The sequence below is a fragment of the Sturnira hondurensis genome, unplaced genomic scaffold (genome assembly GCF_014824575.4).
Source record: "Sturnira hondurensis isolate 20B ecotype Veracruz unplaced genomic scaffold, ASM1482457v3 Scaffold0002840, whole genome shotgun sequence".
Lineage (NCBI taxonomy): Eukaryota > Metazoa > Chordata > Mammalia > Chiroptera > Phyllostomidae > Sturnira > Sturnira hondurensis.
This window is the reverse complement of record NW_028075471.1, coordinates 34,530,338-34,547,286: the sequence shown is the minus strand read 5'-3', so window position 1 is coordinate 34,547,286 and position 16,949 is coordinate 34,530,338. Positions and strand designations below refer to the sequence as shown.

General features: G+C 43.5%; 1 protein-coding gene across 4 annotated transcripts in view; it reads right to left on the bottom strand.

Moving 5' to 3' along the window:
* The window catches only part of OSBPL3 (oxysterol binding protein like 3), a 161,163-nt gene that overhangs the window by 59,938 nt on the left and 84,276 nt on the right, over nucleotides 1-16,949 (bottom strand). For all 4 annotated transcript variants that reach the window (XM_037041278.1, XM_037041280.1, XM_037041279.1 and 1 more), the window contains exons 4-6: nucleotides 2,300-2,416; nucleotides 2,083-2,136; nucleotides 1,015-1,128 (exon numbers count right to left, since the gene is read on the bottom strand). In XM_037041278.1, the coding sequence (XP_036897173.1) occupies nucleotides 1,015-1,128; nucleotides 2,083-2,136; nucleotides 2,300-2,416 (285 nt within the window). The remainder of the gene's footprint in view (nucleotides 1-1,014; nucleotides 1,129-2,082; nucleotides 2,137-2,299; nucleotides 2,417-16,949) is intronic.

The following is a 16,949-nucleotide window of genomic DNA, read 5'->3' as shown; positions in this document are numbered from 1 at the left end:
GGTCACTAGCATTGAGGGTAAGAAACCCTGATTCACACAATTAACTATATCCACAGGCACAGGCTTAGGCTAGGAAACAGAACGGCCTGTCTTGTGCGGTCAATCACTCACATGCACGTGCTGTGTGCATTTGCCCGAGCACCACATGTATGCGATGGGGAGGGACATCTTAAGACATGGAGCCCATAATCTTGTGCTTTTAGTCTCCCAGCACTCAGCCCCCATTGCCAGTTGTCCAAATAATGTGGCCAAGTGAGAAAAGAGTTCTAATATTTTCTCAATTTCTAACATTTGGGTGCCACCAAATATATTATATACAATAACTGAACTTATGGAGATTACTGTAGGCCAGGCATTATACCAAGTTTCCTACTCTAATAATTCCTATTTTGGGTGGTAAGAAAACTGAGACTTTCAGAGATTAAATAATTTGCCAGAGGCCAACAGCTAGTAAGTAACCAGGTCAAGAATTGAACCAGATCTGAATTCACAAAGCTCTCGTTTCGCTCTTTCAACCACCTCTACTACCTGCAGGAGAGAGGGGACAGAAGGCAGTCAAGCAGCTCCAAGAGCTACTATTTAGAGGCCCACCCTTTAGGGGAAAAATTCTTAACATTCAATTTAATATGAGCATTTTAATGGATCCATCTAAAATTAGCCAAAGCTATAAGACTAAATATTGAATAGTATATTTCAAGGAACATAGCTTATCCTACAGCAAGTGGTTGTTGACTAAAGATGGCACCCTCTAGGGCAGGGAGCACTGCATTTGAAAACATGACATTCTGGTTATTGATCACTGCCACAGTCACGGGGAATGAGGGGACAAGGATGCTAAACCTTCAGCAGTGTGACAGTCCCTTACAATAGGGCCCATTAGAAATACTTTCACACTGAAGATCTTCTACGTGTTGGCCGGGTGTTTGGAAATATTGAAAAGGCATTGCCAGCAGCCCTGTGTGGTGACAGGAGGGAACTCTGCAATGGGAGCTGGCACCTGGGAGGCGGCCTCACCTTCAGATGATAGATGTGCTCCTCTGTGTCCAGATCTATGCACTTTGATGACTTCTTCACAGACATCACCGAAAGCCCAACGTCGATGCAGCCATGCAGCTTCTCTCTCTCTATCTGCAGAGGCATGACGGAGTCACTTGGGAGCCAGGCGTTAAAGTGATCGTAACGTCCTTGACACTCCGTCCCTCTACCCTGACCTGCACCTCCTCTCACAGCAACCCTAAGAACTACGGCGTATCAAGCATTTAGTGTGGACCAGTACCGAGCTCTAAGTGCTGTACGTGTGCTACCTTATTTACCCTGTGAGGGGTTATGTAACAAGTGGTTTGCACAACCATTGAGGAAGAAGGTGAGCCCCGTGGACTGACTGTACAGCAGTGAATTTACCTTTAACTGCACTATCTCCCACAGAATTAGCTTCCAGTGTCTAAATTCATGGGGAAGTGATTTAAAAAGAGGAACAGGGACAGGGCCCCAAGACAGGCTACCGTAGGTCTGACATTAGGCCAAGCCTTCTACACACACCGTACAAGATGAGCACTGTGAGTGGGGTGAGGAGGAAGGAGAGAAGGGCCCCCACGATGGGGCAGAATCAACGATCATTACCAGCCCTCTTGGGCCATCTGCTTAGTGTCAACACCAAGGGGGAACTCCACATCACCTTCACCAAGCGTTCTCCGCCAAACCCCTCAGTCACCCTGACAGTGGGAGTGGCACTCGCCCTGTGTTTTGCTCCTGTTATCTCATTGTGAAAATGTCTTCTCCCACCCAGAGAACTCCTCGGTGTGATCCTAAAGCCAGAATAGTCCCCTGGAAACACAGTAGGGTGTTGAGAAGAGCTCCCTACCCCCACTCAGCAGGTGAACAGAGCCCGCCTTGAACCCAGAGCCGGGACAGTGGGGCACAGCCACCTCTGCTCCATGTGAAGGAATGAATTATCACCCCTCTGTGGCCCTCCAGCTCAGAGAAATGGAATCCGCCCCCACCATGTGCACAATCCCACCCATGAGCTGACAGCTAGCCCTCCCAAATTCTCCAATAGCATATTGGGTTAATATGGAGACTTACATCAGCTTGGCTCTTGGCATATTTCAAGATTCCTTTGTCCAGATAGAAGAATCTCTGTGGGAAAGAAAGTACAATTCAGGAAAACATTCCATTTAAGTGGCCGTCCTTCCCTTGGTCCCAATTTTCAACTTCAAATTAAGTGCCTAAGAACCAAGTGCTGAGTGCGGTAGTCTGGGTGCAAATAAAGGTGAGGCCAAGGCCAAAGCCCATGTCTTACCTTGTGCCAGCCTTTCAGGGGCCATTTCCGCTTTTTCAGCAAAAATCCTTTCTGAACTGGTGGCTCCTGGGTGTAATTTATCTCTCCCCTCAGTCCTTCTACCACTTCCCAGCTGTCCTGTTCCGATGAGAGAGTTCATGTTAAATGGCTGCCTTTAAAAGTAATACTGCACACAGCAAAGGAAACTGTCAACAAAACAAAAAGACAAGCCACACAATGGGAGAACATATTCACCCATACAGCTGATAAGGGGTTAATATCCAAAATTTATAAAGTACTTACAAAACTCAACAACCCAATTAAAAATTAGGCAAAGAACCTGAATAGACATAGCTTCAAAGAGGACATACAGATAGCCAATAGACATATGAAACAATGCTCAACATCACTAGTCATCAAAGAAATGCATATTAAAGCCACAATGAGATACCATCTCACACCTGTCAGAATGGTCATCATCAATAAATCAACAAACAGCGAGTGCAGGTGAGGATGTGGGAAAAGGAGGCCCTAGTGCCTGTTGGTGGGAATGCAGACAGGTGCAGCCACTATGGAAAGCAGTACGGAGATACCTCCAAAAATTGAAAATGAATCTGTCCTTTGACTCAGCAATCCCACTTCTGGGATATATCTGAAAAACCCCAAAACACTAATCTAAAAGAACATAAACACCACTGTGTTCATTGCAGTGTTACTTACAATCACCAAGATATGGAAGCAGCCCAAGTGCCCATCAATAGATGAGTGGATAAAACAACTATCGGACATTTACACAATGGAATTCCTCTTGGCCATAAAAAAGAAGAAAATTTTACTTTTTGCAACAGTATGGATGGGCCTGGAGAGCATTATGCTAAGTGGAACAAACCAGTCAGAGAAAGACAAATACCATCTGCTTTCACTCATATGCGGAGTCTAACAAACAAACTGAATTAACAAGCGAAATAAAGACAGAATCATAGATGGAGAACAGATGACAGCCAGTGGGGGCAGGGTGGGGGAAGTGAGGAGGTGGAGAGATTGAATAATAAGGAAAAAGGAATCATGAACATGGACAACAGTGTGGTGATTGCTGATGGGAGAGGGGTTTAAGGGGACTAAATGGCAATGGAAAAATATAACAAAGATTATATATTTTTTTAAAAAGAAAAATAATAATGACACTAAGAAGTCCTTCATGCTATCAGTAAACGCATTCAAGATGGAGAGCCTAGCTGGGTTTGTTTGGGAGAAGAGATTCAAATTTATTTTTTATACCATCCCTGGATTTATAGACTTAATGCTATACTTTAATGGCATCATGTTTGATTTTTTTTCCCCAAAAAGCTCTTAGAAGGAAATGTTTCTCTCTCTTTTGGTGTTCAAACCCTGGCAACCATGGCGAAGAGAAAAGATTTCACTGTTAAGTTCTATTTTTGTTTCCTTTGATATTATCTCACAGTTACTGTTTACTCACCACTAGACCTCAGTCTGAGTTTTCCAGCTACAGACATGAGGATTGAAGAAGGGGTAGGGTGAGATGGGAATATGGTGAGGCTGCCTTAACAACTGGATAAAAAGGCCCAGCCAGTGTAGCTCAGTGGATTGAGCACAGGCCTGTGAACTAAAAGGTCGCTGGTTTGATTCCCAGTCAGGACGCACGCCTGGGTTTCAGTCCAGGTCTCGGGTAGAGGGCACATGGGAGGCAACCACACATTGATGTTTCTCTCCCTCTCTTCCTACCTCCCTTCCAATCTGTCTAAAAATAAATAAATAAAATCTTTAAAACTATTAAAACAATGACAACTTAGTTGCAGGTTATTATCTTCAAATTCTAGCTATTTAAATATTGAAAATCCTGAAGCATCAAAAAACTACTTTTGCGTTAAGTATTTTCATCTTCTTCCAGCAATTTTGTTCCCTTCCCACTTTCTTTTGTGTCAGAAACTTTTTATTGGCCAATTATTGCTCTACTGAGCTGTTTGCAATTTTGAAGATGTACAAACAGTTGTTACAATTAATCTCCCATTGTTGGCTATTAGGTTATTTCAACCAATTGACTAAAAAAAAATTGGAAAAGGATGCAAAAGAAAAACACTAAAAATTCTGAAGATTTATTTTTAAATGCTTGACAATGCACAAATCATCACAAAATTATCCCAAGATAGATCAAAATTGGCAATACTTCAGTGGCTAGGATAATGGACTTTTTATATTATTATTTATTTTTACATTTTTATTAGGATATAATGTACATATGAAATGTACAGATTCTAAGAGTACAGTTCAATGAATTTATACACCTATATCCTCAGTAACTATCATCCAGATCAGAGAGAAAGCATTTTGAATGCAGGGTAATTAAGTTTTGGCAAACTGTTACTATTATTGACATATAACACATATGTAAGTTCAAGGCATATAATGTGATGATTTAATACACCTCCACTTCCTCACAAAATCACCACTTTTTCTGTTGGTGGTGATAACATTTAAGACCTACTTTTCTTAACAGCTTTCGTGTATATAATGCAATATAGTTAGTTACAGTCACCGGGCCATACATAAGATCCCACCATGCTATGTATACTTTTCTCGCTCCAGGAAAGGAGGAACCTCTTCTGTCTTGTTTACTACTTAATAGAGCATAGTATATATAAATATGTTAAACAAAATAATGAAGCAATTACAATAGCTAACATTTATTAAGCATCAGGCAATGTGCTAATGACCATACTTATAATATTGCGCTTCCCCTTTGCACAATCCTGTGCTACTGAATTTATTAGTCTCTTTATTCTTTGAATAAGGAAACTGAGGAAAAGAGAATTAGATAACTTCTCCAGTGCTATATATCTGCTGAGTGCAAAATCTACATTTTTAATCACTCTGCTCCATATTGTAGCATATTGTATATTCTACTGCAATTCAAATATGTGACTTCTGATGAACCAGAGATAAATGCCATAAGGCAGGGAAACAGAGGTGGGCAAATCCAGGAAGTGGCCAAGATCCTGAAAAAATCCTAAGGAGTTAAGAAACAATGCCCTCTGGATGCTGACAAGCAAGGTCTGAGCCCTGCCCAGACCTGCCTCAACACCCGTGGGGCAGGGAATCTGCGGGCCAGTGCATGGGACTGCAGCCAAGTCTGGGCTCCTTGGCTCTTTTACACCTGAATGTCTGCCCTGGCTGCTTCTCAGCTGGGGAACTCTCCTAACCTCCTCCTCAAACAGAAATTCACTCGCTCCTCAGCACCTCCACAAACCTCATGCACATTGTTTTGTCTCCCTCACTAAAATGAGAGTTCCATGGGGACAGGAGCTGGATAACCTGACTACTTGGGACACGGGGGTCTTAAATAAATACTTACCCAATCAATGAGCCTGAGGAGCAAGGGAGAACATAGAAAGGACCCCACAAGGCCTTTAATACAGTGTGCTAGATTGGGATGAATTGGTACTCAGGACAGAAAAAAGCTGAGATGCCCGTTTCTCTTGGATAAAAGGACTGGGTATCAGGGAGAGGCTCCAGCTCTTTGTCACATCCCCAGTGGCCAGGGACTAGGACCTGCACCTTGAGCTGAGCTACACAGTACAGGGTGGACTAGGGCCCCTGGGGAAATCAAGGCCCTGCTGACTTAGCCCAGTGTGGCTGGGCCGATGTCCCATCCCAAGGGTATGAGGCTTAAAGCTCACCATGGAGAGAGAAATATGGCAGGGTGTGGGGGAAGGGGCTTCTTAAGATTATCACTTGAGTTTAACTGAAGACAGCCTGGTACTGTCATCCGACATTAAATTCAGTCTGTTTTACTGAATATCTAAAAAGTGCCAAATATAGAAAGAGACTTTGTTATTGGAAAGGCAGCAAAGTATTTACTCATCATGCTCATGAGCTGCCCAAGTTCATCTCCATATTGCTGACTGCACTCACAGAAAGCACTTCCTTCCAGCACAGCTGTTTTCCACTGTTTTCCGCGCCTCTCCTGTGCACCTTGCAGGCAGGATTCTCAGTCACTGTACTGGCAGCAATGTCAGAAATAGCAAAGAATTTCAACTGTCATTCTCCCTGCAACTCAAGAGTGTGATGGAAGGAAGTCTTGTGGTTGCCTTTGTCTGCCATGACTCAGAGAGTGAGTTGTTCCGATCAGTTGTTGAGTCTGTTTTTCAGGGGTTTTTTTTTTAAACATTTTATTTATTTATTTATCTTTAGTGGGGAAGGAGAGAGGGAGAGAAACATCAATGTATGGTTGTCTTTCGTGTGTCCCCTGCTGGGAGTGGGCCTGCAGGGAACCGGCCTGCAACCCAGGCATGTGCCCTGACTGGGAATTGAACCGCGATCCTCTGGTTCGCAGGCCCGCGCTCAATCCACTGAGCTACACCAGCCAGGGCATGTTTTTCAGGGTTTTAAAAATCACAAGGCAGGACCCAGCATGAAATCACATGGAGCACAACTTCATGTGTCTTTAGCGATCAAAGGCATTTTTGACCTTCTAAAGCCTCGGGATCATCAATATCACCTTTTATGGTTGTACTATGGACACATGGAAATACTTGTAGAATTCCAGTTAATGTAATGACAACTTTAACTTATGCCAGGCCAATTCTGTACTTATATTTAAGTTACTGAAATTTGCAATTGTTGCTTCTTGCCACTTGTTTCTTCCTCAACTAACATTTTGTGAACACCAGTAGGCTCAGGTGATAGCACGTAAAGGAACAAAGTAGTGGAACATAGAGTGGTTGTTCATGTGATCAAACGCAGTGCTTCTCATACCGCAATGTGCACACCAATCACAGAAGATCTTGTCAAAATGCAGATTTCAGTGCAGCAGGTCTGGGGCGAGGCCTTAGCTTCTGCACCTACACAGGTGAGCCCGCTGCTGCTGCTGCTGGGCCACAGGCACCCTTAGAGTAGCCACCCTCTAAGAGACTGGGCTAGCTTAAGAATTAGGATTTGAGCCCTGGCTGGTGTGGCTCAGTGACTTGAGTGCTGACCTGCAAACCAAAGGGTCACTGGTTCAATTCCCAGTCAGGGCACATGTCTGGGTTGTGGGCTGGGTCCCCAGTGGTGGTGGTGTGGGGGGTGCACAAGAGATAGCTCCACATTGATGTTTCTCTCCCTTTTTTTCTCCCTCCCTTCCCTTCTCTCTAAACATAAAATAAGTAAAATCTTAAAAAAAAAAAAAAAAGAATCAGGATTTGACTCAATAGACTCTAAGGGCAAAACCAGAACTAATGGGTGGGAGTTACAAGGCCCTGAATTTCAGGTCTGCATAATGGAGGGATTGTTTGATTATCTAATAATTAGTGCTATGAAAAATGACAAAAATTATGTGGCTAGTCTATGAAAGAGCAAGTCCTCTAGTCCCTGGAGAGCTCTGTCAGAGGTACCTGCAAAGGGGATTCCTAGACTAGGAACGAGGTCAGAATAAATGATCTGTGAGATCCCTTCCAACTCTTGTATCATAATCTCATATCATTAAGTGAATATAAAGTCTCAGTTATGCAAGATAAGCCCTCAAGATCTGCCGTACAACATGGCCACTAGTGAACAGTACATCATGTACTGATAATTTATCAAGATAGTAGATCTCATGTTAACTGTTCTTACCATACTTAATAAAATAAAACAGTGGCTGGTAAAGTCTCCTAAAAAAAATATATATATATATATATATATAGTAGCATGAGCTTCAGTCTAGTATCCTTAGTACAGTCTGACGTTAGGCTCTAAGGGAGATGATTAAAGGAAAAAGGAGGGCTGAGCGGGGGAGAACCCAGTCCGATTCTCGAGGACATGTAGGCAGCAGCGGTCATCATGGCCAACACCACTTCCTCCCTCTCCCTCACACACAGATGTAGCTCACAGACCCACACCAGGGTGGGGACAGCAAACAGACACACGATGCAGGCTCCCAAATGTGTTAAGTCTTAATGACTTGGGTAGTCATGGGCCAAAAACATTGGTGCCTTAATGACGCAGGTAATGGGAGAATATGTGCTCAGTCTTTGGCGTGGATCCTTGAGAAAGGACAAGAGGTGCCAGGAGGGAGGTCACCCGCAGCGGCTGATGCTGACAGACAGTGAGGAGGAAAAACCAGGTGAGCTGTCCGCGGTGTCTCTACCTGAGGTCATTCCCACCTTGAGTTTCCACAGAGAAAAATGCTTTCCAATTGTGTTGACTACAAATGGACTTATAATTCAAATATTGTTAGTAAATAGTATTTGATGCACATATAATGATTGTTTCTACCCTACGTTCACTCACTTAGCATTTATGGCTCTAATTATACTGGAACTCTTTTAGGATTTTCAAATAGATCCGTGAGTCATTAATGGCTGTTAAATCTCTGCCTGTGAACTAGACAGAGATTTAACAGTATGAAGTTCAAGCCCTTCAAAAGTATGAAGAGCATCTCTTATGCACTTTTCTCTCTGTAATGCTGTGCTCTGTAAATAAGGGCCTCTTGAGAGCTGTAGCTACTGTTATGGATGGAGACACCAACCCATAATGCCATTCTGCTCTGTCCCTGCAGCCCAGCAGGGTGGTGGTAGAGTTTTTATGGTTGCTATTATGGTAGTGATTATAGTAATACAAATAACAATGACTATTTCTCGAATACCTTCTGTGTGCCTTGCAATGATTCTATAATGAAGTACTTTTGTCCTCATTTTACAGTTGAAATGAGGCTCCAAAAGAGTTTGCCCAAGATCACAAACTGTTAGGTGGTGGACTCTTTTCTGGAGGAAAGACCACCCCCAGAATCTGTCTGCTCGATGTCCATGCTGAACAAGATCACCGGTAGGTATATTAGAGCGCATCCAAGGCTACCCACTCTCCTGCCGGCCCGGCGCTCGCCCCCAACGCTACTCTCTCCCCAGGCAGAGTAAGCCCATCCTTGACATTCCTGCACTTCGTGTGCACAATGATGACAGGACAATTTTTTCCACCCAAGGGATGCAAAAGTCTTATTTTTTCCCTGGGTATACGGTAATGATTTGTTTTCCCTCATAGAATCACAGAATATTTTTTAAATTTATTATTAAATATGTTGGGGTGACATTGGTAATAAAATTATATAGTTTTTAAGTATACAATCCTATCATACATCATCTGTATGTTGCATTGGGTGTTTAGAACTCAAAGCCAAGTCTCCTTCTGTCACTAGGTAGTTGACCCCCTTTGCCCTTTCTGACCCCCTTTCTCTCTGGTAACCACCACCCTGTTGTCTGTGTTTATTTGTCTTGTTTGATCATTTGTTGTTTTCAGTCTTATCTCCAACACATGAGTGAAATTATGTGGTTCTTAACTTCTTCCGACTTATTTTACTTAGTATGATATTCTCAAGATCCATCCACGTTGTTGAAAATGGCAGTATCTCCTTTTTTTTTCTTTTAAATGCCAGAGTTTGGAAGAGAATGTGGAAGTCAGCCACCCCACTCTTTCATTTTAGAGCTGCGGACGCTAAGCTAACTGATTTGCTCTGGGCCACAAAAATGAGGGAAAGGACCTATAAGAACCACAGCCCTGTCTTCTGACTCCAGCATGGTGTCCTTTCCTCTCCCCTTTCCAAGAATTCCCAGTCTCCACAGGGACAGATGGGTCGTGGAGGAGATCCTGGGTTAACTCATTGTACTTGGGCATGGACTGTGTGGTGACAAAGAAAATCTACAATACAGACTCCTCTGTGAACGGGCCTGGGTCAGAGGTGTGACAGGGGTGACTTCTGCTCTTTGTTTTATACTTTCCAGCTCTTTCTCCATATTTTCTATTACCTTCTAATGAAACATTTTTTTTTCTTTGGCATATCATGAAGCTCTGCCCTTTGGTGCCATAGCACTGGAGAGAATCACAGACTCTGTATTCAGATAGAGCATTCTTGCACTCCAATTATAGGGCCTTCACAACTCAGCAATAACCCCTCCATTGCTGGATGGCATTGCCGATGATGGTGTTCTCTCTTAGAGAACGTACAAGCTATTTTTTTCAGAGCTAACTGAAATTTGCAGTCAAAGTAGAGACACCTTCTGATTAATTAACGCATGCATGATTTAACAGCCACAGCAATAGGTGGCAGAAGTTCAGAATAATAAAATTCCTTATCCTTCATCCAAGTTACCAGTGACTTTTTCTCACAGTATTACACAAGAAACACTGGTTCTCATAATGAGAACCTAGCAACAGGTTCTGATCCTGGAGTGATTTTCGTACTAAGTGGGCTATATTCTAGTTCATACTGAGCTTCTATTTAATCAGGTAATGCCTACTCAAAAGTCTGTGGCTTAGCAGTAGGTACTGGAGATGCAAAGATGTAAAACCAAATTCTGGCCTCCAACATACATTAACATACATTAAAGATAAAAGAGATGCCACAAGGATGAAAACTTATAAATACAGAATGGAAAATTTAAAGGAACACATTGCAGGTAGGCTCAGGCTAGACCCACCTTACGGTATGTGCTTGAGCTGGGACATGAAGAAAAATTGACACACAAGGAGAAGCAGGGTTTCTGAGGCTACCCTGACAAATTACCAAAAACTCAGTGGCTTAAAACAACAGACATTTATTCTCTGATAGTTCTGGAGGCCAGAGCCTATGGGCAAGGTGTTACAGGGTGACGCTTGCTCTGGAGGCTCCAGGGAGAATGTGTTTGTCTTAACTTGGCTTCTGTAACAAAAAACGACAGACTGAGTAAAGGCTGGGGCGTCCAAGATCAAGTGTGCTGGTATTCCAGATTCAGTGAGTGGTAGGAACCCAGGGCCTGGCCTGTGGACAGCTGCCTTCTCTCTGGGTGTTCGCATGGTCTCTCCTCCAAGCACGAGAGAGGTGTCTTTCCTCTTACAAGGGTCCTAAGCCCATCTGGAGGGCACCACCCTCATGACCTCCCCTGAACCTAAACCCCTGAAGGCCCTGCCTCTAATTACCACCACCTTGAGGGTTAAGGCTTCAACATAGGAATTCGGGGCCAGGGGTGGGGGCACAAAGATTCAGTTCATGATAGCATTCCTTGCCTCTTCTAGTTTCTAGTGGCTGTTGGCATTCCTTGGCTTGTAGCCACATCATTCCAATCTCTGCCTCCATGTTCTCACCTTCTCTGCCATGTCTATCTTCTCTGTGTGTTTCTTATCAGAATACCGGTCATTAATGTTTAAGGCTGACCTGGACAATCTGACCTCCTTATCTCAAGATCCTTAAATTAATTACAACTGCAAGGACATTTTTTACCAAGTTAACATTCACAGGTTCCAAAGATTATTAGGATGTGGACATATCTTTGGGCAGGAGGGGGACAGCATTCGCCAGTGAATGCCAGGAATGTGACCCATCTGGAGTGGGGACAGAGGGCGTGATTGTAGTTGATGCCAGTTTGTGCACGGGTGCAGAGGGAGACCAGCTGGACTCAATGCTGGGGCCAGAGTGCAGGGGACCTTAGAAGGATGTCAGATTGCTCCAGGGAAGCCTTCTGTTTTGCCTCTTTCCTACTGCTCACACTGTCATTTCTTGGCCTTTAGTATTTTAGTATAATCATATCACTGAAGTAAATTTAAACTTTCCCCTCCCTAGAACAGAACTGTTAAGTCCGTTCAGTTCACATTTGTATTATGGCTTCTAGAGAAAATCCCAGCAACTGTGCAGCTAGTGAGCTGTGCTCTCAATAAAAGCATTTGGGCCAGGTTTCTGTCTTCCTGTACCCTGCACCCTGCCCATGCCAACCCTGAATAAATATATTTATTTAAGGCATCCCATACAGTTTCTATTTAGGTAGTGTTTCTAAAACCCACCAACATATGTGTGCTGTGCTTATTATTCTGGAACTGCAGAACAGTATCGACAGCTCAGTGACTCACAAAGGGTCCTCAACCTTCAGTTGCTCCAGCTCTTTGGTGTGAAATGCAGCTGACAGCCTATCATTTGTGGACTTGGAGAGTAGCAGAGATACCCTGACAATCCAAAAAAGTCATCTTAGTTGAAGTTTAACCTCTTCCTTTATCAAATGTTTATATTTTCTTTACTCAGAATTTACTCAGAATAGAAATACATTGAGAATTGAGTCTTGAATTGTTGCCCTTCCCACTTCCAAAGTATAGCATCACAACCATAGATGCGACCAAAAGGTAGACAGTAAAGGTCCAGAAAGGCAGAATCTAGAAAACTAAGACAGAAATATATCGTTAATTCTCTTCCTCTGTTGTTCCCAGCAGAAAAAACAGCTCCAGGCAATCAGACCTCAGGGATGCTTAAGGCTGCTTCTCTCACCCATGTTATTCCTGTCCCTGTATTCACAGAGGCGCTGGCTTCTGCGAGTTTGTTTCAACAGTAATCATTTGTACATAAGGCACATGGAACTTGAATTAAAGTCTAAAGAAGCTTTGTAGCATCTCAACAATCCAGTGTTCTCCAAACAGATGGCTGCCTGATTTCCTATCACTTGTTAGCTGGGTAACTCTGAACACGGCAGTATATCTCTGGACCATAATTTCTTTGCAGAAAACAAGGCAGACCTCCCTGGATCATTCTGAGGCTCCAGAGTATCATAGGAAAGAATATTATGAGATGTAAAGATGCCACCAGATACATGTTCATGTCTAGGGTCCCTTGCTGACTCTTCCTCCCAGAGCCACCCAGACAGAAGCCAAGTCACTGGCTCTGCACTGTGCCACATCCCCGCTGAAAGGACAAGGCAGGAGACAATCACCCTATGGAACTGCTTGAGGGCTCCTGGAACTCTGCTTAGGGAAGGTGCATGGTTCATGCATCCATCATTTATATAGCACTCTCCACATGCAGGCTGTCTTCTAGCTAAGCAATTTGCACAACCTTATAAGTAACCAAGGCACAGAGGGGTTAAGTAACTTGCCCCAAGGTCAAACAGCTTATAAACAACCCAAGATTTAAACTCAGGCCACCTGGCTCCCCAGCAAGTTCATACTCATTGCCTTTCATCTTCTATGTCCATCAAAGAACAACGTGGTAAACGATGACATTCCCAAGTCCTTCCTCCTTGACTGGTCTTTCTCGTGGTGTTAATTAAGCCCATGCTTACAAAAGGCAGCTGGTAAATCTGTATGTCTCTGAAGACCAGATAAATTAAAAGAGATAAACAAGACTAGGTATTTTCAATACCCAGACAGCTGAACTTAGGAACACCTGAACATTACAGCTTTAATTCACATTTTGCTTCTTGGCAAGTTCTCTCTCATTCAACTCCTGCGTTTTATAGGTTCTGGCACCAAGCCCAGCCAGCCTGGGCTGCCTGCAGTGCTGCATAACCTAATAGCCAGCAGAAATAAACTCTCATTGATGACCCTGGGAGGCTCAAAGGCCGCCCTACATTAGCTCAGGAACAAAAGGGTGACAATAACAAACTGCATGACTGTAGGAGACTTATCTGGCAATACATCTTTCCATTTCAAATCCCCTGTGATCATGAACCAAGCCATTACCAATTATTTCAGCAGGACTCTCTTTCTGATTTCTGACTTATATAGCAAATGCTAGCAACACAGAAAAAAAGGAAAAAAAAAACAGATGGAGATCATGCCCTCTTTCCAATCCATAGTCTTCCCAGTCAGAGTTGGCCATGTGTCTGTAGCGGTCTGCTCAGCTGTCCTGACCTATGTAGCTTCAAGTCTCCCTGCCCAGTCTTTAATAACGGCTTCTTAATAGACAGTGGTTGAAGAAATAGGAGTATAGGGCACATAATACTCTTTCAATAAAGATACAACCTACTCATTCATCTTCAGCTCAATCTGGCTTCCGAAATGTGACTTTGAAAGTTCTAGGAGAGAAATGGAACAGGGCAGTGGGGAAAACACAGGAGGAAACTGCAATTATTCATATTTTACAAGTTTTGAAAGAGCAATTGCCTCTCCCACTTAGATACCTCTCAACATACCTCGTATGTCTACAGAGCTTTGTGAGCAGTCATTTTCTACCTAGCAACTGAAGCCTTCTTTGCTCATTAATTTAGTCCACACTCACCAAACGTCTACCATCTGCTAGCCTAGGTGCTTTATATTTATTATTTCATTTAGTTCTCAAAAGGAAGTGCAATTATCTAAATTTCACAGCTGAAAAACTGAGACCCGGAGGTTTTATATAACCTGGCAAAGTCACCCAGCCAGCAACAAAGCCAGTGTGAATACAGGTCAGTACCAACAGAGACAGTCTGTACTCCTGTTCCATAGTTTCCAGTGGAGCGGCTCATTCAGAGGCCACAGGAATACAAAGCATTTGGGATTGCATCATCACATGCCAGAAGAAACTCAATAGTGAGGCCTTTGTTCATTATTTAAGGTCCTCACAATATGTCACAAGTGAGGGAGCTGAGGAATCTCTGAGTTTCTTGTTCCCATGCCACATGTAGACCTGGCCATCCATTCTAACCTGCCCTGATAGGGGGATGCTTGCTGCTGGCATTCAGTACACTTGGTCTACTAATTTGCACCTGCAATGTGCTGTGAACACCAAAAAGATGTGTAAATAAGACCTGGGACTCAAAGAGCCATATACTCTTTCAATCCATTAATCAATCAAAGAGAATTTTTCACACAGAGAGAGAAAGGCAGTGTTAAGCATGGCATTAGCCAAGCCCAAGGTTCCCAAACAGAACATCCAGGAAGACTCTTCATAGACCCTGTCTGGGGGTCTGATAGGACTTGGGGAACCTCTCCCTCTGCTCCTAGTCCCTCATGAATAGCCTCTAACCAGCCCTTCATGCCCCCCACCCAAAGGAAACCACTCGACAATGTCATGGATGACCTCCACAACCAACAGTCATTTTCAGGCTTCCTTTAACTTGACCTGTTAGCAGCCATTTAAAAGTAATTAACTATGGTATTGCAGTTCACATAGATGATGACATGTACCTGGGAAATGGCCTAAAGTGAGCAGATACTACTTTTTATAAAAAGTCATCTTTAAAGTGTCAAAGCAATAAATGAAGACTCTGTTCAAGAAAATCACAAAACTCAAGAGGGCAGAACAACTCCATGTGTATCATCAGCCTAGCCAAAGGGAGAGTTGGGCCCAAGTCTGGGATGGGGAAGCACACTGAAGCAAAGATCAACCTAGGACCCTACAAATCACAGGGTACAATTAAGAAAGCCAGCAGGGACAAACAACCTCTTCTCTGTGTAAGTTGTCTCCCTCTTGTTGGGGATTTCCTGCAGGGATCACACAATCCTACCGGTAAAGGCCCCAGAGCTAAAGGATGGTCTACTTCATAGTGAACCATTTCTTCTGCAGGGGGTCGAGGGTCTGGAAACAAGGCCATCTATGGACAGAAAACTGAGGCTGATGTCACTCACCTGACATGTCTCTGGTAACAGAATACGGAGACTGTGACAAAGATCTCCTGATGTCAATCCTCTAACATCATGAAGGGGTGACGAATATGGTACCTGTGCTGCCACTCACCCTGTCTGTGCCCTTGAACCATAGTGAAAAACATGACACTTTCCCACTGCACCCAGACTCAGCTGCAGAATCCTTCCCAACACAGTGCTCCTATTAGCCACCACCAATAGACAGATGCTGGCCTGGCAGGTGGGGTGGGAGAAAAAGTGGAAAACATTTACACCCAGGCCACAGAGGAAAAATATGTCTTTATGTTTACAAGCAAACATCACAAGCACATTAGAGTGGGAGATTCTAAATGGAAAAGAATCATTCATCTGATGAATGAATAATAGGTGAGTGACCAACCTTTCTAAATAAGGAAAAGTTGAAGGCATCAAACACATTTCTCTTATCCTTGATGATATAACCTCAGGAAAAGCTCTATGGAAACCAAATCAATTTCAAATAACACACCACCCCTGCAAACAAAGTGTCTGTAGTGTTCAGTTCTAGGATTTCACTGGACTGCTCCAATTCCCATGGTATTATAAGCTCTGGCTTAAGTAAATCATGTTCTCCCCCTTTATCCAAGGAGGGTAAACAATAGATGCTATTAGGTACAAAGTTTAGGGGAGAAATCTTCATGCGGCTCTAACCCCAACCAGAAATTTGGCTTGGGGAGAGAAATACCCCCTGGAAAGCTGTCAAAGGGAGTAGGCATAGCTACCCTCATGAAAATGGAAGTCCCAGGGAGCCATAATGCATTAGTCAAAGACTATTTTTAGTCATGGTTTAAATCCCAGCGGAAAGTAATGACTGTACTGAAAAAAAAATTCTTCTTTTTAACTACTCAGGAGAGATCTTGGAGGACTCCTCAAATGTCAGCCTATAGCTAAATCTAATTTGGCTGGAGTCATAGATTCTAATGACACGAGGCAGTATTGTGAGGTGGCAAGCTCCCTGTCCCCGGCAGCGTTGGAATGGAGAGACCCAGGACCATGTGTTATAGATGTGTGGACATGCCTCTGCGGTGGGAGGTTGCCAAATTGTTGCTTCCAAATCTGGAGCCGTCCTCTGGGCCAGTTCTTAGGCTGGTGCTTCCCATGGGGCATCAGCAAAGCCAAAAGAGCCAGTGGATACCAAAGAGACTCAGAGGCTGCCTTGGTGGTAAAACAAGAGCTTTGGGGCTGTCTCTCTCTCTCTCTACTTAACTGAAGGTGGAAGAGCTGTAATGATTAATGTGCATTTTCTGCCACTGATCTCAAACCAGCAAATTCTGCCCAGGGGGATTTATTAGAAAGGAAACCAAAACCAAATCAAAACAAAAAA